This window comes from Malaclemys terrapin, chromosome 4, assembly GCF_027887155.1.
Source record: "Malaclemys terrapin pileata isolate rMalTer1 chromosome 4, rMalTer1.hap1, whole genome shotgun sequence".
In the NCBI taxonomy this organism is placed as follows: Eukaryota; Metazoa; Chordata; order Testudines; family Emydidae; genus Malaclemys; species Malaclemys terrapin.
Genome location: NC_071508.1, coordinates 122,531,584 through 122,554,179, shown reverse-complemented (window position 1 = coordinate 122,554,179; position 22,596 = coordinate 122,531,584). Strand labels below are relative to the sequence as shown.

Genomic DNA, 22,596 nt, shown 5'->3' with positions numbered 1-22,596 from the left:
GAGCACAGACCGCTGCTACTGCCCCGTGTAACCACCCACCCTCCTCCCCAAGTTCCATAGCCTCTTCACCCAGATGCCCAAGAATGCGGGGGCGGAGGGGTCTCTGGGCACCCAACCGCTCCACCCCAGAGGACTGCCCAAGCAACAGAAGGCTGGCATTCAATAAGTTTTGAAGTGCAGTGTGGCCTTGTCCTTCTCTCCTCCCCTTATCCACCACCGTACCCGGTGCTTCCCTCCTCTCCCACCCTTCCCAGGCTACCTTGGCAGTTATCCCCCTATTTGTGTGATGAATTAATAAAGAATGCATGATTTTGAAACAATAATGACTTTATTGCTTCTGCAAGCGGTGATCAAATGGGGGAGGGCAGTTGGCTCACAGGGAAGTAGAGTGAACCAAGGGGGCGGGTTTTCAACAAGGAGAAACAAACAGAACTGTCACACCATAGCCTGGCCAGTTCTGAAACTTGTTTTCAAAGCTTCTCTGATGCGCAGCGCGCCCTGCTGTGCTCTTCTAATCGTCCTGGTGTCTGGCTGCACTTAACCTCCCACCCCGCTATCAACACCTCCCCCTTACTCTCACAGATATTGTGGCGGACACTGCAAGCAGCAATAACAATTGGAATATTGGTTTCACTGAGGTCTAACCGAGTCAGTAAACTGCGCCAGGGCACTTTTAAACATCCAAATGCACATTCTACCACCATTCTGCATTTGCTCAGCCCATAGATGAACAGCTCTTGATTACTGTCCAGGGTCCCTGAGTATGGCTTTATGAGCCATGGCATTAAGAGGTAGGCTGGGTCCCCAAGGATAACTATAGGCATTTCAACATCCCCCAACTGTTATTTTCTGGTCTGGGAAGTAAGTCCCTTCCTGCAGCTGTTCAAACAGATCAGAGTTCCTGAAAATGCGAGTGTCATGTACCTTTCCTGGCCATCCCATGTTGATGTCGGTGAAACGTCCTTTGTGATCCACCAGTGCTTGCAGCACCATTGAAAAGTACCCTTGCAGTTTAAGTACTGGCTGCCAAGGTGGTCCGGTCCCAAGATAGGGATATGCGTTCCGTCTATCGCCCCACCACAGTTAGGGAATCCCATTGCAGCAAAGCCATCCACTATGACCTGCACATTTCCCAGAGTAACTACCCTTGATAGCAGCAGCTCAGTGATTGCGTTGGCTACTTGAATCACAGCAGCCCCCACAGTAGATTTACCCACTCCAAATTGATTCCCGACTGACTGGTAGCTGTCTGGTGTTGCAAGCTTCCAGAGGACTATCGCCACTTGCTTGTGAACTGTGAGGGCTGCTCTCATCTTGGTTTTCTTGTGCTTTAGGGCGGGGAAAGCAAGTCACAAAGTTCCATGAATGTGCCCTTACACATGCGAAAGTTTCACAGCCACTGGGAATCATCCCACACGTGCAACACTATGCGGTCCCACCAGTCTGTTCTTGTTTCTTAGGCCCAGAATCGGCATTCCACGGTACGAACATGCCCCATTACCACCATGATGTCCAAATTGCTAGGGCCTGTGCTTTGAGAGAAGTCTGTGTCTGTCTTCATCACTATCGTGATCGTGCTGTCGTCGCCTGCTTTTGCATGTTCTGGTTCTGCACATACTGCAGGATAATGCTCGAGGTGTTTACAATGCTCGCAACAGCAGCGGTGAGCTGAGCGGGTTCCAGGCTTGCCATGGTATGGCGTCTGCTGGAGAGCAGAGTTGCAGTAGAAGTGGTGGATGACGACGGATGCCACAAGAATAGATATACCGAACGATGAGAGGATCTGCGAGGTGGATTCATGGCACCAGGAGAGCAGAGTTGCAGCGGAAGCGGTGGTTAGATGATGATGGTTAGCAGTCCTACTGCACCGTCTGCTGAAAGCAGTATGGTGGCCGCACAGAAAAAAGGTGCAAAACGATTGTCTGCCTTTGCTTTCACGGAGGGAGGGGCGACTGACGTCATATCCAAAACCACCCGTGACAGTGTTTTTGCCCCATCAGGCATTGGGAGCTCAACCCAGAATTCCAATGGGCATCGGAGACTGCGGGAACTGTGGGATAGCTACTCACAGTGCAGCGCTCTGAAAGTCGACCCTAGCCACGGTACTGTGGATGCACTCTGCCGAGTTAATGTGCTTAGTGGGGACACACACAATCGACTGTATAAAATCGCTTCCTAAAAATTGACTTCTATAAATTCGACCTAATTTTGTAGTGTAGACATACCCTTAGAATACCTTTTTACATGTAATGCTTCAAGGTTTAGCCATAGCTTCCCTGAAAGTGCATTTGGCTGTCATATCGACTTACCACAGTTTTATTAAGGATATACTTATCTTTTTTCACTCCACAGACTCCAGGTTGGTTAATAGTATGGTTAATAATTAATAATAGTACTTAGCTCTTATATAGTGCTTTTCATCAGTAGATATCAAAATGCTTTACAGCCGCTGCCTTCTTGGGGCTTGATCTTTATCCTAAAAAAATTCACCTTATGAACCCCTTGCACAAGCACCCCTAGAGAATGTGTCAAAATGGTTTTCCTGGTATAGCTGTTACATCTTTTAGGAGGGTAGGTGAGCTCAGTGCTCTGGTCTCTCAAGATTTATATGGTATTCCACATGGATAAGGTGGTCTCAGATTTACACCTTTCTTAGCACATTTCTATCAGCTTGTTCTTTCTCAGACCATATATTCACACAGGCTAATCTTGTCCATGCACTTTGTGTAAAGAGGGCACTCTGTTTCTGATCATCTGATCTTTAGATGTCCCTTCCAGCTCTACATTTCTATGACTCTGACTTCTAACCAGGAAAGATCCGAAGAGGTCATATTTTAAAATCACACCAATCTTATTTATAGAAAAGCTGTTTTAGTTATAACACTGCTAAGAAATTGAATAGTTTTAAATCTCCCCTCCAAGGCCTGTACAGTTTAACTCTTATTTATGGTGCCTAGCTTTACAAGATAGACGGATACAAGAACACTTGCAGTTCAGTTTTAAAAATCACCTAAAACATTTCTAATTTTTGTTATGTAATATGTGGCACATTCAGAATACATGATTATGTAATATGGAGTGAAGGTTTTATTAGCATCGATTTAGGATGACCTGCATGATTCACTTGTAGCTTCACCACTCATGAGTAATGTGGGCATTCCACTAAAATCTGTATATCTCATTACTGTATGTACAGTGAAACTCCGCTATACCGCAATGTTTGGTGTCCAAAAAATTACATTGCGCTAAATGTGGGGTCGCAGTATAGCGGGGTTTCAAGCCCGTCAGTGGTCCCCAAGGCGGTGCATTGATGTGCGCCGCTTAGTGCCCCTAGTGCCCAGCAGGGGAGAGAAGCTGAGGCCCCGTGCCTGCCGGGGACAGAGAGCACCGGTGCCCGCAGCCCTGGAGCTCTGTCCCTGGCAGCACGGGGCCGCGGCTTCTTTCTAAGCCGGAGAGGAGCCGCGGCCCTGCGCCTGCCGGGGACAGAGAACAACAGGGCTGTGGGCGCCGGTGCTCTCTGTCACCAGCAGGCGCGGGGCTGCAGCTTCTCTCCCCTGCCTGGCACTAGGCGGGGGCACATCAATGTCCCGGTAGCCATCATGGCGTTGGGGACCACTGGTACAGTACTGTATTACTGTGTGTCTTAAAGGGGGGCCAAATTGTGATCACGTTATATGCGATTTCGCGTTATGGCGGGGTGCCTTATTGCGGGGTTTGACTGTATTAATGACTAATCAAATATATAACTTACTTTCATAGGCGTGATGTCCCCTTAAACAAGTGTAAAAGATTTGTAATCCCTTAATTACTGGAAATGTTTTTTGAAAAATATTCAGGATTGGGTTACACCTTGTAGGTGGGTTGTCTGGGTATATAACAACAGTGGGGGGCAGGTGGGCAGAGCAATCCAGGAGAAACAGCCATGGAGTAATACTGGAAAGGCACAACCTGAGAAGAGGAAGAGCAGTGAGATAGATGGAGTGCTGCAAGTGAGAGAAAGTAGGAGATGAGCAAGAGAATGTGGAGGAGAGAGTTGTGTGTGTGTTTTTTTTTTTTTTTTTTTTTTTTTGTTTAAACTCTACACCAAAATAAGCAATGTAGTCTCAGTAGGGACAGCAGCTAGTCTATGGCTATCTTTGAGAGCACGGGTGGGGGGTGGGGTTTAATATTCCATGATTACTTGGAGATGAGTTCTGGCATACCGTTGTAATGTTCTGTTCAGTATTGTTTCAGATTCATTTTAAGAGGCAAAAGCAAAGAGGGCCAGAGTTTTGCCTGGAGTGTTTGATGGTATAGTTTTTTAGTGATAACTTATTATGGAATAGGAATACCCTATGTAAGTGGCTTAACTATATATATTTATTCTTTTTAATGTTTGTGTCAGCACAGTTGAATAACACTTAACACTGTGTCTACTTATGTAGCACCTTTTAATACTAAAGCTGCTTAGGGTATCGAGTTGTAATTGCTCTTCTCCAATATAGAAAAATATTCTTTTCTCTCAAGCTCATTATTGGCAGATTTTTTGAGAATGTGTGCCTGTATTAAGGAATGGTTATTATCTATCCTCACTGTTAAAAATATTTTGCAGTTGTTTTGGGTCTAGATTTATAAAAATAAATTCTCCACTATAATTGTGGAGAGGATGCAAGTACTAATATACTGCCTTTTGCTATAATGGTTTGAGAAGAATGATTCTCTTACTAAAATGTTATAGAAAACAGGAATATTTGGAATTCATCAAAGAATATTACCATAAGAACTTAAAAATGCTTCTGCAACAGAATAGTTATGGATTTACTAATACTACTGATGGTCCATCCTGTCTTTTGGATGAGACAAACTATTTCAGAAATGATAAACTTTTCTGAGATGTGCCGGTGAGGAAGAGAAACTGGGTTCCTGATATAGCTGAGCTTTTAACTTGATTTTTGCATTTCCAGGAGATGTCTGCAATGAGTACTTGAGTGGCTTAACCAAGTAAATGAACAAATGAAAAATGAAGTTAAGGTCTTGATCTTACAAACATTTAGGCTTATCATTTTATTCATGTAAGCAATCCCATTAAGGCAGTTTCTGATGGTTAGCTCAATAAAGGAGATTAGAGATTTCTAAAAACTGCATAGACTGAATTGCCCCATTGTCCTTTGCTACCTCGTAATGATAGCTTCTTTGTTTCTCTTACTGTGCAGATAGTTTTTCTTGTTCGGGTGATTTCACATGTGCATTCCACTTTAGGTGTGCACTGCCCCAAGCACAATTTCTGGAAATTTTTCTCTCAGTGGTACGCATTGGGGCAGCTCGAATGCCCTCTGCAGCCCTGCACCTATAGCACTGGTATAAAGTGCCCAGCCGACCCCGCGTCTCTTCAGTTCCTTCTTATAGCTTGTGATGGTTGCTGGAACTGCTATCCTTGCTTTGGCAAGCTCTCTGTGGTATTTTTTTATTATATCTGTACATAGTTAATTATTAGTTTTAGCTAGTTTTAGTGAAGTTCTGTAACTTTGTGTGTTAGTGGAGTTTTTGTGCGTTCTCTGGTGCCAAGGCACGCCTCAGTCACTGGACTTTAAGCCCTGCACCTCTTGCAACAAAGCTATGCACCTGGGCAACCCGCATTCAAGCTGCCTGAAGTGCCTGGAAGAAGCTCACATTGGGGACTGTTGTCAGCAGTTTTTCCATAGAGGAGTAGTTTTTAGGATTTTAAGAATTTGAGGATGCCGTTTTGCCTATCTCCCGTCCCCCTTTCCCCAGCACCTATGCCTGGGTACTGGATTATGCCAAAGATGCCGGGGTTCAAGATCTGCTCCTCTTGGCCTCACTCATTCTTGGTCAGCAACAACCACCACACTGTCTTTACTGCTTGGGGGAAGCCCATGGTGCATCCAGGTGCACTATCTACCTCTTTTTCCCAAGCCATACCTGGGAAGGCACTCCACCTCAAGAAGCACCTCATGGAGGTCGCCATGAGGCTGCAGTCAGATCCAGACTGAAAAATATCCTTGTTTGGGCCTGCGCATTCGAGGAGCACGCCTCCTACTGTGGAGCCTCAGTCCTGTTCCACTGGTACTAGTGCTACGGACCCCATGCTGGGGCCTAATCGTGAGGCAAGGAAGCATGTGCATAAGCATGACAGTAAATCTTCCTCAAGGCCCAAGAAGGACGTTGTACCCTTCATGAGTTCCAGCAATGGAGAAGCAGCGCATTCCAAGGCTCACACACACAACAAGAAGTCGCACAGGACACGGGGCCTAGTGGTCCTGGTCACTAAGCTGTGTACCCCTTCCGGATCAACGCCACCAAAATCAAGGGAATCTTTGGTTCTGAGACAGTCCTCTGCTCTGGTTCCGGCTCTGGTTCCAACTTTGGAACAGGCACTGCTGATGCTGTGGAGGCTTGAGTTGGCTCCTGGGCCTAATAAACACTTTGCCCTGGAAAAGGTGAGGTCTCCACGTCTCCTGGTGCACTCACCTCCTAAAAGAGGCTGCTCTCCTACCTTGGACTTACCTCTTTCAGGTCGTGTTCCTGATCGTTCCTCTGTGGCTTACATGGTTCTGCCAGCACTGCTGTTCAAGCAGGGCTCTGACTTCTCAGCATGGGAGGACTCTGATGGAACACAAAGTCCACCCCTTTCATACCATTGGCATGACTTTCTGAAGATACTGCCAGCTCAGTGGCAATATCTTCCCTTTCTCAGCATAGGAGTCGTTAGTACCTAGCTCCATGGGTTCCACAACAACTGCTGTTTGGCCATACTGGGAGTCTTGGGCACAATATCCACCTTTGCAACCTTCCCGATCGACACAACAGTACTCTCCCATCACACCACCCTGCCTTTCATCAAGTAGACGTTCAAAACCAGGACTGGAGGATGCACCGATTAGCCTGACTCTGATACTGCTCCCAGAACCAGTGTGTTTCCCCTCATCTTTGTACGCAGCAGTGTCGTCTACTCCTTCCTCCCCTCTGGATGACTACCACCAGTTCCAAGAACTGTTGAGAAGAGTGGCTGATGCCCTTCACTGGAGAAAATACAGGACAGCCTACATCAGTTACTTGATATCTTCCATCCATCGGTACTGGCCAAGGTTGTGCTACCAATGAACAGTGCCATTTTCCAGCTGTCTCAAACTGTCTGGCATGCTCAGGCCACTTGCGTTCCCAACCCAAAGGGGGTGGACAAGAAGTACTATGTAGTGGCAAAGGAGGTTGAGTTTCTGTTTTCTCACCCTCCACTGAATTCTCTGGTTATACAAACAACAACAGAACTGGCCAGGCAGCAACATCCACATTCTACTCCAGCAGACGAGGGTAAGAGACTGGACTTCCTAGGTAGTAAGTTCTCTCTTTTTTTTTTTTTTTTTTTGGCCAGCCTTCAGTTTCAGATCTCCAATTACCTGGCATTATTAGCTAAATATGACTCTCTAAATTACAACCAGTTAGCAGACGTTGCGGACAAGCTTCCCCAGCAGGATCGTGCCTGCTTCCAGACTGTCTTAGAGGAGGGCAAGCTGGGCACCAGGACAATGTCCAGGCTGCTGTGGATTCAGCAGACACATCTTTGTACACTGTGGCCACTGGCATCATCATGCAGAGGAAATCCTGGTTGTAGTCTTCTCGTTTCCCCAGGGAGGTGCAGAATACCATTGAAGACCTCCCTTTCAATGAATCTCACCTTTTCAGCTAGAACACCGACAAGTCCCTACACTCCCTCAACGACTCCAGAGCCACCCTGTGATCACTGGATATCTGTACACCTGCACCCAAGCGCAAGTTCTACAGTCCGCCTCCTGCACAACAGTTCAGAGTTCCTCCGTTCGTTCATCAGCAATCATATGAGCCTCCTCGTAAGCGTCAGAGACCCAATGGTCCTGTCCACCTGGTCCATCTGTACAGTCTTCGACACCACACACTCAGCCTTTGCATAAGCGATATTTCTGAATGAATTTAGAGAGCTACCTTGGATCCTTCTGTACTTATGACCCACCTCTTCTTTGGGTGACGCCTAGCACTCTTTCTGCCAGCTTGGAGTGCGATAACAATGGACAGGTGGGTCTTGGATGTCACTCAACGTGGCTATATGATTGAGATCACGATGCTACCTCATCCACATCTCCCATCACGATCCTGCCTCTGGGACCACTCTCATGACAGTATTCTTGCCCTAAAGGTGGACTCCCTACTGCAGAAGGGAGCAATAGAGGCTGTTCCTATGGCCCTGCAAGACACTGGGTTCTATTCCACATATTTCCTGGTACTCGAGAAGGGAGGATGGAGACCAATCATAGATCTCTATTGTCTCAACCACTTCATATGCAAACCAAAGTTTTGTATGGTCAGCCTTGCAGCCATTATATCCTCACTAGAAAAAAAGGCATGTGGTTTATGACTCTCGATATGCAAGACGCTTATTTCCACATAGATATTCATCATACCTATAGGCAGATGTTGAGATTCACTGTAGGCCCTTGACACTTCCAATACAAGGTTCTACCATTGGGACTCACCACTGCTCTGTGGGTTTCCACCAAATATTTTTTTATAGTGGCGGTCCATCTCCGGCATCAAGGAATCCTCATATTCCCTTAGCTTGATGACTGTCTGCTAGCAGCGCAATCCAGACAAGAAGCTCAAGGCGGCATACACATACATCACTACCTTTGCTCATATCACTTCTGCTATCTACAGAGAATCTATTCTCCTATACACCATTTTGTGGACCTCTTTTTGACAGTTCCCCCTGAGGTTCTCTCCTACCTTCAATGGTAGACAGACCCAGTTCAGGTTTGCACTGGGATACCCTTTCGTCCGTCCTCCCCATACATGATGATCATCCCAGATGCATCACTGAGTTGATGGGGTGCTGACAGGTGAGCACATGACATAGGGAACTTGGACTGCTCGGGAATCCAGGATGCACATCAACATCCAAGAACTTAGGACGGTAAGAAAAACATGTCATGCATTTCTCCTGTGATGTTCTCATCATGTCAGACAACACCACCACTGTTTACTACATAAACAAACAAGGGGGCTCGAGGTCATCAGCACTTTGTGCAGAAGCGGTTAGTCTCTGAGGGTACATCTACACTACAGCGGGGAGTCGATTTAAGATACGCAAATTCAGCTACGTGAATAGCGTAGCTGAATTCGACGTATCGCAGCCGACTTACCCCGTTGTGAGGACGGTGGCAAAATCGACTTCTGCGGCTTTCTGTCGGCGGCGCTTACTACCACCTCTGCTGGTGGAGTTAGAGCGCCGATTCGGGGATCGATAAATCGATCCCCGAGAGGTCGATTTCTACCCGCCGATTCAGGCGGGTAGTATAGACCAGACCTGAGACTAGTGCATCACATACAAGATACTGTTGTTAGCAGCCTATCTTCCGGGGAATCAAAATGTGATTGCAGACTCTCTCAGCAGGAAATTCATGGCCGATCACGAATGGGAGCTATGTGACTCGGTGATTGTTGACATTTTTGACCACTGGGGACTCTGACCAGAGACCTTTTCGCCTCCTGCACCAACAGCAAATGCATCCAGTACTGCTGCATGGGGGGGCTTGGCACCCTTTCGCAAGGTGATGCCCTAGTCATCCACTGGCCGGACTAGATCAATTTTTGCCTTTCCTCCTCTACTGTTCCTGCCATGGGTCCTCACAAGATGAGATGGGAAAGAGCTATGGTCATCCTGATCACCCCATTCTGGCCTTGTTAATTCTGGTTTCCCCTCCTTCTCTGCATGTTGGCACATCCCCCTGCTTCCGCTGCCGGTTTCTCCAGAACTGCTCACACAACACAGTGGCAGAATCAGACATCCCAATCTGCAGACATGTCACCTGAGAGCTTGATTTTTTGGATGGGCATCTTCACTAGAGCGGAAATGTTCATCAGCAGTGCAAGACATCCTCTCAAGTAGCAGCAAAAAGTTCATGAAGCAATCCTATAGGGCTAAGTGGAAAATTTTCATCTCCTGGTCCCAGCAGAAGGGTCTTGCCCCTGTGGCTGTGGGTATTCCTCTTTTCTTGGACTATTTCCTATCCCTGAAGGCATCAGAACTTGCTCTTAACTCCATCGAGGTGCACATGGCAGCTATTAGTGCTTTCCACCCCCTTGTGAAGGGACACTCTGTCTTTATGCACCCCTTGACTACAAGGTTTTGGAGAGGCCTCTTATAGACTTGTCCTCCCATTTAATCCGTAGCTTCCCAGTGGGATCTTAGCCTGAGCCTCACGGCACTAATGAAATTGCCCTTTGAACTGCTGGCCTCCTGTGTCTTCTTTCTGTGAAGGTCACCTCACTGGTAGCTATTATCTTCACAAGGAGGGTAGGCAAACTGCGGGCTATGATGGCGGATTTCCCCCCCCCCTTTACCATGTTCCAGAAGGACAAAGTTTCCCTGCGCTTGCACCCCAAATTTTTGCCGAAGATTGTTTCCCGTTTTTCATCTCAACCAACCCATCTACTTGCCTGCTTTCTTTCCAAAAGAGCATGCATTATTGGAAGAATGACACTTTCACTCCCTCGGCGTCCGCAGGGCCCTGGCCTCCTACCTGCAGAGGATGAGATCCTTCAGAAAGTCCCCTAGGTTGTTTATCACTGTAGCAGGAAGGATTAAGGGGCAAGCAATCTCCACTTAGAGGATTTCCAAGTGGATTTTGGGGTGCATTATGTTCTCTTATTGACTATTGGGACTGTCTCTGCCCTTTGGAGTATGAGCCCACCCCACGAGAGCGCAAGCATTGACTTCGGTTGCGCTTCATGACGTACTGCCTATGGACATATGTTGGGCAACCACCTGGAGATCTTTACATACTTTCTCTTCCCATTACGCCTTGGTGCGAGACTCTGTAACAGATGCCTTTTTCAGTGTAGCTGTTTTCTGTTCCCATCATTCTTCCTCTCACCCTCCTCTTAACTAAGTACTCCTTGTCAATTGCCTTCAGTGGAATACAATAGGGAGCATCACTCAAAGAAGAGAAGGTTACTTTCCTGTAACTGGAGGTTCTTCGAGATGTGTGGTCCCTATCTGTATTCCACTTCTCCTTCCCCTGGGAACTTCTTGGATTGCGGTGGAGAAGAAACTGAGGGGACAGTCTGTCCGCCCTGCCCTTTTTCACCTTGTACAAAAGCATGAGACGAAGCAAGGGTGCATGCGTGGATGAATGCACACTACTACTTTCAAAATCTCCAGCTCCGGACACATGACGTATGTGTATAACCCTTAGTGATCTACAGATAGACCACACATCTCAAAGAACCTCCAGTTACAAGTAAGTAATCTCCTCTTCCTTCCACCTTGTCCCCACATACCATATCCATATAGGTTGCAATCCTTGTCATACAGGTTTTGTTAGAACTTGCAGACTCTGCTTAGAAATTCTTATCAACTGAGTAAGTTAACTCCATCTCATATCAAGGCACAGTCTGCTACAGCTCAAGCAGCCTCCTTTGGCTTTTTAAGAGGCATCTCTATATTTGAAATCTGAAGAACTGCTTATTGGAGCTCCATACATGTTTACAAGCTATTATTCTCTAGTGTCAGCCTCTACATCTGATACACAGTTTGCAGGGAAGTTTTACAGTACTTATTTAAATAGGACTCCTAGCACCCAGCACCTGAGAGAGAGAGAGAGAGAGAACTGTTTGCTAGTTGCCTTCAGTGGGATCTATGTGGATACATAATTGAAGAAAAATGGTTACTTATCTTATAGTAACTGTGGTTCTTCAAGATGTTTTGTCCACACAGATCCTATGATCCACCCCCCTTCTCTGCTAATCTAAAGTCCTTTTAGCTTTGGGGGTTCTGTATTGGTGAAGGAACTGAATAGCAGTTAGGACTGCCCTGCTCTTTGTGCCCTCAAGGGAAGAGCTTAAGGACAGTCAGGGCTCATGCAGGGGCCCAATGTATACTGCTAGTCAAAAAGAATCCAGTCTCAGGTGCATGCACATACAGAGTGGTATCCATGTGGATAAAACATTTTGAAGAACCAGAGTCACTGTAAGGTAAATAACCATTTTTATTAGTTTTGGAAGGAGCTACATGTATTTACAGAAATTGATAGCTTTGTAATGTAGTAACTTATAAAATTCCTGGTAGTGCATCCAGTTAGAATGTATTCAAATTATATATGTGATATTCTTGTCATTTGAATACTCCTGTTTAATGAGTCTTCAAAAGACTGTTTTAATTTAATTTCTTCTAAAATGCCACTGGGAAACATATTGAATACAGAGTCCCAGATCCTGCAAATGTTCCCTCTGGATAGATCTCTTGTGCCCATATGGAACAAATTGCAGCATCAGGGTTGGAATCAGCGCAAAAATGCTTTCGCCTTTAGAGCACTTAATTTTTTTTAGAATAATGAATAAGGCCCTGATCATGCAAACACTTATGTATCTGCTTGAGAAGATATTTCTCACATGTAACTTATGGTGGACCACTTTGTACAAGAAATCCTATCACAGACTGATCTCCTTTACCAACACCTCTGTTCCCGAGTACTTAGTTCTCAAAACCTTTTGTTTTGTGAATGACCTGGAAGATCCCTGTGGACAACTGGTAGTTGAAAGAAAATAGCTTGAGAGTTACTACCCTGGACTGTAATTTGGTTTTATTTTAAATGTACAAAAATGTGGGTTTTTTTTTTTTTTTTTTAGGTTTCAAATTGAAATGGTACAGTGTTCTTTTAGGGTTCCTTTTTTTCTCTTCCATCCATTAAAATGTTCTCAAAGTGCAGAAATGTGTCGGAATATCTGATGTATCAATGTGTTGCATCTCTGAAGATTTTGACATGGAAATTTTTTTCTTTTTTCTCAGCAAATTTGACAGGCCATGCAGAGAAGGTGGGCATTGAAAACTTCGAACTCTTGAAAGTTCTTGGAACAGGAGGTAAGACTTTTCTTCTAAGGTGACCTTTGGAGGTAATGTTCTTTAGTGCAGTTCTGTTTCCTAGCTCAGTTTTTGGAAGAAATTATCTAGGGAGTAATTGGGGGATTTCTAAAAATTATTTAGGGGGATTTGTTTTATAAAATAAGGCAAAGACAACCTGGGATAGGTAAAGAACAAATATGCACAATTATATCAAATTTTTTTCACATAAAAGAATCATCCTTTTGAAAAGATGGGCATATAGAACATTGACCAGTGATTCACATGACAGTATAACAAAACATTTAAAATCTGGTACTAAGTTATAAGGCATACGCTTGAAGTTTTCATTAAATTCTTCAGACCACTACAGTTGATGAAGATCACAGTTTGTGGAAAAACAGGGAAGTCTGCATTTTCATCAACAGGAGTCTTAATTCTTTTTAACTACACTTTTTCACAGAAGTATCATTGGTGGCTATGTCTGTTTTGTCATGCAAGCAGAATACCACTACTTTTTAAGAAGATAAATGAAAGCACTCCGTATTGGACTTTGGATTTTATTATGGTAGGGGGAGCTTTGCCTGTGTGTGCATGCATGCATGCACTTTTTAAAAAACATTTAGCGCTAGAGAAAGATGGTGGGTTGATATTTCAAGAGAAAAGATTCCCTCTCTGTACTTAGAAAATGTACAGCAAGAGTAATAGCAGTATATGCTTCCTCTCACTGTTTTTGCCACTGTTCTTCAACACTAACTTGGAGGAACAAGGGTTGCAGTGGTAAGAAAGGATTTCATATCTGTGGCCGTTCAGTGATTGTGCTCTGTGGGATTGCCAAAGAATTCCAATTGTGAGAATAGATTTTAATGTGGTGGGCACTTAACTGCTGAGATCACTGAGTTCTCAGTTTAATTGAGATCACCAATTCCTTTTATATAAGCCATCAAATAATCCGGAGTAGGCGAGCGGACTCATGGTGACCGCAAAATTCCATATTGCATCTCTTGCTAATTAGTTCAAATTTGGTAATCCGGCAAAAGCAGTTGCCAAATTGCTTATTCTCCTCAGAGAAATCAAAATGTCCTACATCCCTGTTTATGTCAAAATCAGAGGAGGAAGTGTAAATGGTAGAAAAATAAATTGGGGCAATGCCTTGTGCAGAAGCAGGGAAAGCTCTCATGATGCTCCCTGCCCACGTGGTGTGGGAAAACACCTCGCATACCAAGCATCTCAGAGCAGGTGGAAGAACATTCTCCAGAGAAAATTAACAATCCTAGTATCCGTGAGGAACATGGACAAATGTCAGAGGATACCCTTCCACATTCCACTCATCTTGCTGTGGAGTTTCTGTAGCTAGATTTTAAAAGTTTCTAGGGGGAAAAAAAAAGGGGGGGAATCCACTAAGGTCTAAGGAGGTGCTAGCTGACTTCTTTTCCAGTGAAGATGAAGCCTTAGGAGGCTGTGATGCACAAATTTTAGATTTTAAGGTAGATGGAATTAGTGTGATCATCTAGTGTCTGACCTGAATAAAACAGGTCATAGGACTTCCCTGAATTATTTCCTGTTTGAACTAAAGCATATCTTTTAGAAAAGTATCCAACCTTCATTTTAAAGTTGCCAGTGATGGAGAATCCTCCATAATCCTTGGTAAATTGTTCCAATGGCTAATTACTTTCATTCTTAAAAATTTGTCTCTGATTCCTAGTCTGAACCTGTCTAGCTTTAAAGTCCAAACGTTGTATCTTGTTATATGTTTCCCTGCTAGATTGAAGAGCCCTTTCTTATCACATTTCTTTTCCCATGTAGGTACTTAAAAATTGTGATTAAAGTCACAGTTAACCTTCCTTTGTTAAACTAAGCGGTTTGAGCTCCTTATAAGGGAGGGGTTCCCAAACTTTTTCTCCTGACGCCCACCTGTGCAGTTACAATAGGCATTATGGCCCGCTATTAACACATTAATTTTGTTACATATGTATAAACTAACACTAAATAAACAAGGTACATGTTTACTTTTCATTTTAGTGTAAATGATTGTAATAATAGAAATCCTTAGCAATATGCAGTCAAAGAAATGCTTCAAGATCTTTGAAACCAAGCAGTTTTAGTAAAACTACACTTTAAAAAAATGTGTTTAAACAGGGAGAAAACAATTTGTATAAAACTGAACATAAGCAACGCAACAAAGTTAACAAAATTGTTAAGAAAAAAGTTATTTGATTTTAAAACAAAATAGTTGTCCAACTTTGAACACTATATTGTTTTCAATTTTTAGTGTAAAATCTGAATTTCTGTGCTGGGTAAGTAAAGACCCAACCCTATTCTCTACTAATTAGAAAAGAGTCAAATACTTTATATTTGTAGTTACAATAACTTACAGACCAGGAGTCTTCTTAATGGGATGGATGTGCCTGCTTCTCCTTGCACTGGTTTTCCAGCTGGTGATGTCTGTTAGTGAGGCTCAGCCTGATCTCATTTTCAATTTTCAGCCTTTCAGCCAGCTCAGGGTGCAGGCAGGAGGTAGTTAGGAGCTTTGTCCCCGGGGGAGTATAACTCAGGGTGTAGGAAGAGGGGGTGGCTACAGCCGGTGTTAAGGCAAGGTGGTAACTCAAAGTGCAGGCAGGGGCTGTGTCCGAAAGGGTGCTGCTGCTATGGGGCCCGACCTTGCACTCGCTCCCTCATTAACAGTGGGGGCAGCTCTGCTCCTTGTGGCTTAATGAGTGCTGTGCTGTCCTGCACGTTCACTGTGGCTGTGAACACTAAGGACTACAGTTACACTTGAGCCTGGCGGGTGTGGCATCCATTATTCAGCCCACATGGGGAAGCTAATCTGGATGCACAGAGCATCTGGTGTTGCTGTGCTCCCCCTCCCCGCTCCAGGGAGCTCAGGGCTGGAGGGCGAGTGTTGATGCTACTTGCCCCCACCCCCAAAATGCCACCCATGATGGCAGACCACATGGGACTGTACACAGCCTACCTTTTGGGCCGCAGCCTACAGTTTGGGAACCCTTGCCTATAAGGCATGCTTTCTCATCCTGTAATCTTTCTCGTGGCTCCTCTCTGAACTCTCTTCAATATATCAACATCCTTCTTGAATTGTGGACACAAGAACTGGATATAATATTCCAGTAGCTGTCAACCCAGTGAAAAATATCACCTCCCTACTGCTACTCAAATTTCCCCTGTTTATGCATCCAAGGATCACATTAGTCCTTTTTGCCACAGTGTCATGCTAGCCACTGTAACCTCAGAGTCATTGCTTCCCAGGATAGAGTCCCCTATTCTGTAAATATGGCCTATGTTCTTTGTTCTTAAATGTATTGCTGTTGCTGTTGCATTAGGCAATATTAAACTGCTCTGTATCAGTGATCTGTCCGCCTCATTATTTGACTCCCTCAGTCTTTTGTTATATGCAAACTTTATCAGTTATGATTTTAATTTTTTTCCCCAGGACACTGGTAAAAATGTTAAATCGTGTTGGACTGAGAATGAATCCCTGCAAAAGCACCACTAGAAATATGCCCACTTGATGATGATTCCCTGTTTACAGTTATAATTTGAGACTTTCCAGTTGACCAGTTTTTAAGCCATTTAATGTGTGCCATGTTGATTTTGTATCTTAATCAAAATGTTTTACAGCACCAAATCAAATGCCTTATAAAAGTCTAAGTATATTATATCAACACGATTACCTTTATCAACCAAACTTGTAACATAATACAAATGTTATTTTGACTAGATCTATTTTCCATAAACCCATTTTGATTGGCATATTATATTACTCTCCTTTAATTCTTTATTAATCAAGTCCTATATCAGCCACTCTGTTATTTTGCCTGGGATCAGTGTCATGCTGACAGGACTATAATTACCCGAGTCATCCCATTTTTCCTTTTTAAAAATTGGCACAATATAACATCTTCCAGTTCTCTGGAACTGCCCCGGTATTGCAACAGATTTTGGAAATCAACATTAATGGTTGAGTGTGCTCATTAGACAGCTCTTTTAAAACTCTTGGATGCAAGTTATCCAGTCCTGTCAGGTTAAAAATATCTCTCTTTAGGAGCTGCTGTTTAACATTTTCATGAGTTACCATTAGAATTGAAAGTATCATCATCATCATAAATTCACTTTTTCCCAAGTATAGAACAGAATTACTTATTAAACATGTCTGCCCTTTCTCCATTATTACAGACAGTTCTACCATTTCCATCTAGTAATAAACTAATACCATTGTTAGAATTCTTTTTGTTCCTAATGTAGTTAACAAAAGTTCCTTCGTATTGTCCTTAACTCTGCTGGCCATAGATTTCTTCTTGTCTTTTTGCTTCTCTTATCAATTTTCTACAATTCCTAGCTTCTCATTTATATTCATGACTGTCAACTTCCGTTATCTTCCATATGTTATGTTTTTTTATAGTTACTTTCACTTCCCCTCTAAACCGGATTGCTTTTTGGGGGGGGGAGGGGGGGGTTATCTTGCTTTTTTAAAAAAAACAGCATAGCCTTCTTTCTTGATTGTGGATTTGTAGCTTTTGGGGGTCTTAAGAAAAGTTCGTGAACGGTCCCCAATTATCATTCACATTTTTTCTGTTTACATTCTTTCTCCCAACTGATTTGGCTCAGAATTGTTTTCGGCGTTGTGAAATTGCTGCTTTTAAAGCACCAAGTATTTGTTACTGGTTTGGACTTTGATCAAGTCATGATTACTTGTACCGATGCTACCACTAATTTTTAATTCTTCAAGGGAGTGTGCATGTCCATTTCACTTCAGGGGTATGTGTATTGTTGCTTGATTTTTAGGAGGCTAATATTATTAATTTGGATAGTATTGATTATAGGCTTGCCAGTTAATCTGATCAGAAGATGATAAAGTTCTTGTCCCAGAATCAGGCTATACAGAGTTTGCAAGGATCCTTGGTATGTATGACAGGACACTCACACTGAGACAAATGTAGCCTTAAAGACTTGTATTGAGATAAATGGAATAATAATCAAATGGTAAAATAATCAGAGTTACAAATGCAATAATATTGTTCTAGAGATACATGTGATGATATATACTATAAAGCTTTTGATTAATATACTCACATCCTTCCTTGATAACCTGGTGGTAAGAGACAAAGGACCAGCCTCGCCTCTGGCATGCCAAGAGAGTTCAGGTCCAGGTTCCTCAATTCTTGAGTGGGAGTGTAGAGCTTAGGAGAAGCTTAAGAGCCTCCTGCCAGAACCTCCACCCCATCCAACTGCTCCCTGTTCCCTGACTGCCCCCCGGAATCCCCTGCCCCATATCTAACCCCACCTGCTCCCCACCCCCTTACCATGCCGCTCAGAGCAGCAGGAGCTTGGAGCCAGCCATGTCGCCGTGCTGCCCGGGAGGAACAGCGGGCCTGAGCGTGGGCGGCACAGTGAGCTGAGGCTGTGGGGGACGGGGGACTGCAGGGGGGGCGGGGCCTAGCCTCCCCGGCTGGGAGCTCAAGGGCTGGGCAGGACGGTGCTGTGGGCCAGATGTGGCCCGTGGGCCGTAGTTTGCCCAACTCTGCTCCAGACCTTTTGCACACTGCTGAATTTCTCTTTCATACACTTTATCCAGCAATTTGCCTGTGACATGTGCTCTGTTGGGTGGACTGTATCCTGGTCTTAACGACTGAACCATGTTAATGAAGTGTGGGTTCTCAATCATACGGAAAGGAGAGTTCGTTACATAAACAAACCGGGCCATTTTTTTCATCAATTATCTTTTTGTAATCTGTTGGTTCTTATCACAAACTTCTCTATGGTTATTTCTGGATGATGGAGATTTATTTTTTTTCTTTTTGCTACAGGTGGTATACTGTGGCTAAGTGACATACATGATGTGACTGAAACACTATCATTGGCAGATAACTCTGAAACTATAGAAAATGATGGTGATCTTGAGGGAAGACTGAAAAAAATAGGTTGGTTTAGCCTGGAGAAGAGAAGACTGAGAGGGGACATAACAGTTTTCAAGTACATAAAAGGTTGTTACAAGGAGGAGGGAGAAAAAATTGTTCTCTTTGCTTCTTGTCCTAACCTCAGAGGATAATCAGCTTAAATTGCAGCAAGGGCAGTTTAGGTTGGACAGTAGGTGCAGATATTTCATGATAATCCGTGTGTGTTTGTGCTTCTCTTATGTTGGTGGATCTCCAGCCAAATGTTTCTGCTTCAGAAATAATTTCATTAGGATCCGTATTGAGATCTACACAGTAGACTCTAAGGACAGAGTTTGGATCTTGATTATGAAATTGAACTTCAGAAAATATGACTAAAATATATTTCCGTATAATTAAAATAAATTGGATTGAAATCAGAGATTATCAAATGGCGAGACTCTTATCGTGAGCTTCATCTTTGTCAGGGAAGGAATTATAGGTCTACAGCCCTGATTCAAGGTAGTAGTTCCAATGGATTTTAGGAACCTGTGGTGGTAGAGAAAGGATTCTAATTTTAGTCAGTCTTGTGTACATCAGGAATAATTTCATTGATTTTAAATGGTGTTACTCTGGATTTACACTGCTGTAACTCAGATCAGAATTCGGCCCAGTGTCTTCAATCTTATGTCTGCCTCTGTCTGGTTACTAAAGAATCAGGTTTATTCGCCAATGAATCTTTATATCGATGTTTGTTTAACATGACATAAGTGCAATTTGGAAACCATTTCTAAAATTTATATTTACTTATCAGCTAACTTTTTTATAAGATGCATTCATAATCATAATTGCTGCTATTCCTATTTTTACTGCAAGCATTAATTTATAGAAAATGTGTTAACATATCTTGTAATAAGGCGTGCTTCAGTTAAGTAGTCTATAAAATTTATAGGTTTTCAATCTTAACTTTCAATTTCAAGTAACTTTTTATTAGTCTGTTTACAATGAATGTGGAGTATTAAATTAACTTCTATTTAATAGTTAGGATGCGCTTTTCAAAAGGGTCTAATGTAGTTGCGTTTCTTACTCCCATTGAAAATCAGTAAGAGTTGGGAGCCTGACTCTTTTTGGAAAATCTCATTCTTTTTTCACACCTCGCTTCTCAAAGCTCTGTTATTCTTATGTCTAAGGAGACTTTGATGGAACACTTTGATGGAACTGTGGGTGACATTGATGGGTTCTATATTGAGGAGAACTGTTCAGAAATTACCAGGCAAGAAGTCAATATACCTCTGGCCTGGGAAGCATGTCATGTATGTTTTTATTTATTACCAATACTTTCTCGATTGCCTCTGTAGTATCTTAAGCAGCAGAGAGAGAGAGACCATATTGAAAAAAACATTTGTAACATTGAAAACACTGGTAAAATACATTACACATAAAATGGTGTTAAAAGAAAATTGCTAGGGCTGCTAAGTCAAGCACTCAAACTTTAGGAAATGCCAAAATTAAGGTTGCCTGTGCAACCTTAATTCATCTCCTTTGTGTATATGCATTATGATGAAGTCTTTAATTTCCTGATCACATACTATTTTTTTCCACAGTACTGCTGCGTCATTCAGTGCACAGGCCTATTTGTTCCCCTGGTTAGTGATTGATTCCTCTCCATCCATTAAACCAGAAGGGCCACCTTCTCTTCACATTGGAAGAGGTAGAAAAAAACAGGGGAAGCACCTAAATTCGGGTGACAACAAATGGAAAAAGACAGGAATGGGAATGAGGGTCACAGGTTTAAAATCAGATTCCAGAATGGGGGACAGAGCAGAGAAGCCCGAACAATGCCCACTGCTCCCTGAAAGAGTCCAGGGAGATAGTGGATGCTGCCTACAGGTACTCTGCCTGGAGACATGAATGGATGAGTGTGCAAAAATGATCCCACAGGTCACAAGGACTCCCTCTTCCCCATTTAACACCCTCTGCCTTGATTGATATTTGGCTAGCATCAGGAAGAGCTTGATGAGGAGGTCTCATGACTTTGTGGGGTAACAAAGGGAGAGTGTATAAATGAAAAGATGCAGGGAAAACTGCATCCAGAGCCTCAACAGAAATTTCTGATGAGGAAAAAGGGCTGCAATCTGGTACACTGCAAATATGCATGTGCCAGGGTGTGTCGCTTACCACAGGAAAAACAAGGGTTAGGGCATCAAAAAACTGTCAGTGATACACCTGTGCTCATGGCTCCATGAAGGAGCTGCCATCTTATAACCCTGGTGTGCCATGGACCCAAGGTGAAATACTGGCTGGACCACCGGGGTTCCTTGCCCTCCTGGGAGCGTGAAAATATCCATGCCCCTGAGCGTCGTAGTTGACCCTGGTGTAGAGACAGGTAGGTTGACAGAAGAATGCTTCCATTGACATGGCTTCCGTTACTGAATGAGGTGGTGTTCCTACAGTGATGGAAAAATCCCTTTTGTCTCACTATAGGCTGAATCTAGAATATGTGGTTATGCCAACATAGCTATGGTGCTGTTGCTATGCCACTAGAGTCCCCGTAGTGTGGACGTGGCCTAAACCAAATTTTTCAGAGGTGGTCACTAACAGTGTACAGCTCATTTTCTGCATACCTGTACCCTGTGGTTTGATTTACAGAAGTGCTGAGCTCACAGGACTCATAGTAATAAATGAGGCAGGGGTCCTGTGGGAAAAAACAGCATGTGATCTTGTAATTAAAGTTTGTATTATAATGCATATGCAACCTTAATACTGGTATTTCCTAAGTTCGGAATCCTTGACTTTGTTACTATTGCAATGTTCTTTTAACATAGGTTTTGTGTGTGTATGTAATTTCCTAGGTTTTTAAAAAAGCAAACTGAACAAATAAATTCTGTTATGTGTCATCAAATTGATACCTTCCTGCTTCATCAGTTGTGTTGGAACCTTTAGATTCATGACACAGACCTCTGTCACCTGAGATAAATGGAGTAACTGAAGGCAATAGCAGGTTGTCATCCTCTGTGTAGACAAGTACTAGAGAGGGATGAGACCCACTTGCCAGTGAGCAAGGTGGATAAAATAAATCTATTTAAAAACATCAGATTTTTATATTTATATTAAATACACTTTCTTTCTTAAAAAATAAACCTATTTCAAATTGAAATTATGACCTAAATTTAATATAATCTATTAAAATGATTAAAATTAAATAATATTCAAATAGTATTTGTTTGCTACCAAAGTTTTAGAGAGTTAAGCCACTGAACCTGGTGCAAGTCCCTAGCTGAGCACCTGGAGCCTGAGTTTGTTGAAGTGCTAAACCCACTTTTGACAGCTGTAGCCTCTTGTGCAGGGGCAGATTGAATAAATTAGTCAAATAGAATATTTTCTTTATTTCAGTTTAAGTTGAGAAATCAATTGGGAGTTGTAAAAACAGGAAAGTTTGTTTTCCCCTACCAAGAACCGTGAGAGGATCTAGTAGCTCTAAAATCTTGAAGGACATGGAGACCCAAACCAATCAATTCAGTTCACTAAATATAGATCATACTTCGTTTGTTTAATAAATCAGTTTTAAATGCAAAACATGTTTTGATAAATTTACTTTTATTCCCCTTATGTATCCAGCTCATTCAAAGTAGTTTTATTTAACTAATGAAAACATTTAAAAATGTTTGTGTGCATTTTTAATGATTCCAGTTTCTATCCAAATGTAGTTTGACACAAATCACAAGTAAAAAAACCCTTAATCATCTAATAAATGTCATTCACAGTTTTCTAACATAAAAAAGAATAAAAGTTAAGAATCTGTATAAATATATGTTGAGCTATATACTTTAATAAATGCGT

General features: G+C 42.9%; 1 protein-coding gene across 3 annotated transcripts in view; it reads left to right on the top strand.

Moving 5' to 3' along the window:
- RPS6KA5 (ribosomal protein S6 kinase A5) overlaps nt 1-22,596 on the top strand; it is a 180,108-nt gene that overhangs the window by 42,554 nt on the left and 114,958 nt on the right. For all 3 annotated transcript variants that reach the window (XM_054026212.1, XM_054026210.1, XM_054026211.1), the window contains exon 2: nt 12,818-12,889. In XM_054026212.1, coding sequence (XP_053882187.1) covers nt 12,818-12,889 — 72 coding nt within the window. The remainder of the gene's footprint in view (nt 1-12,817; nt 12,890-22,596) is intronic.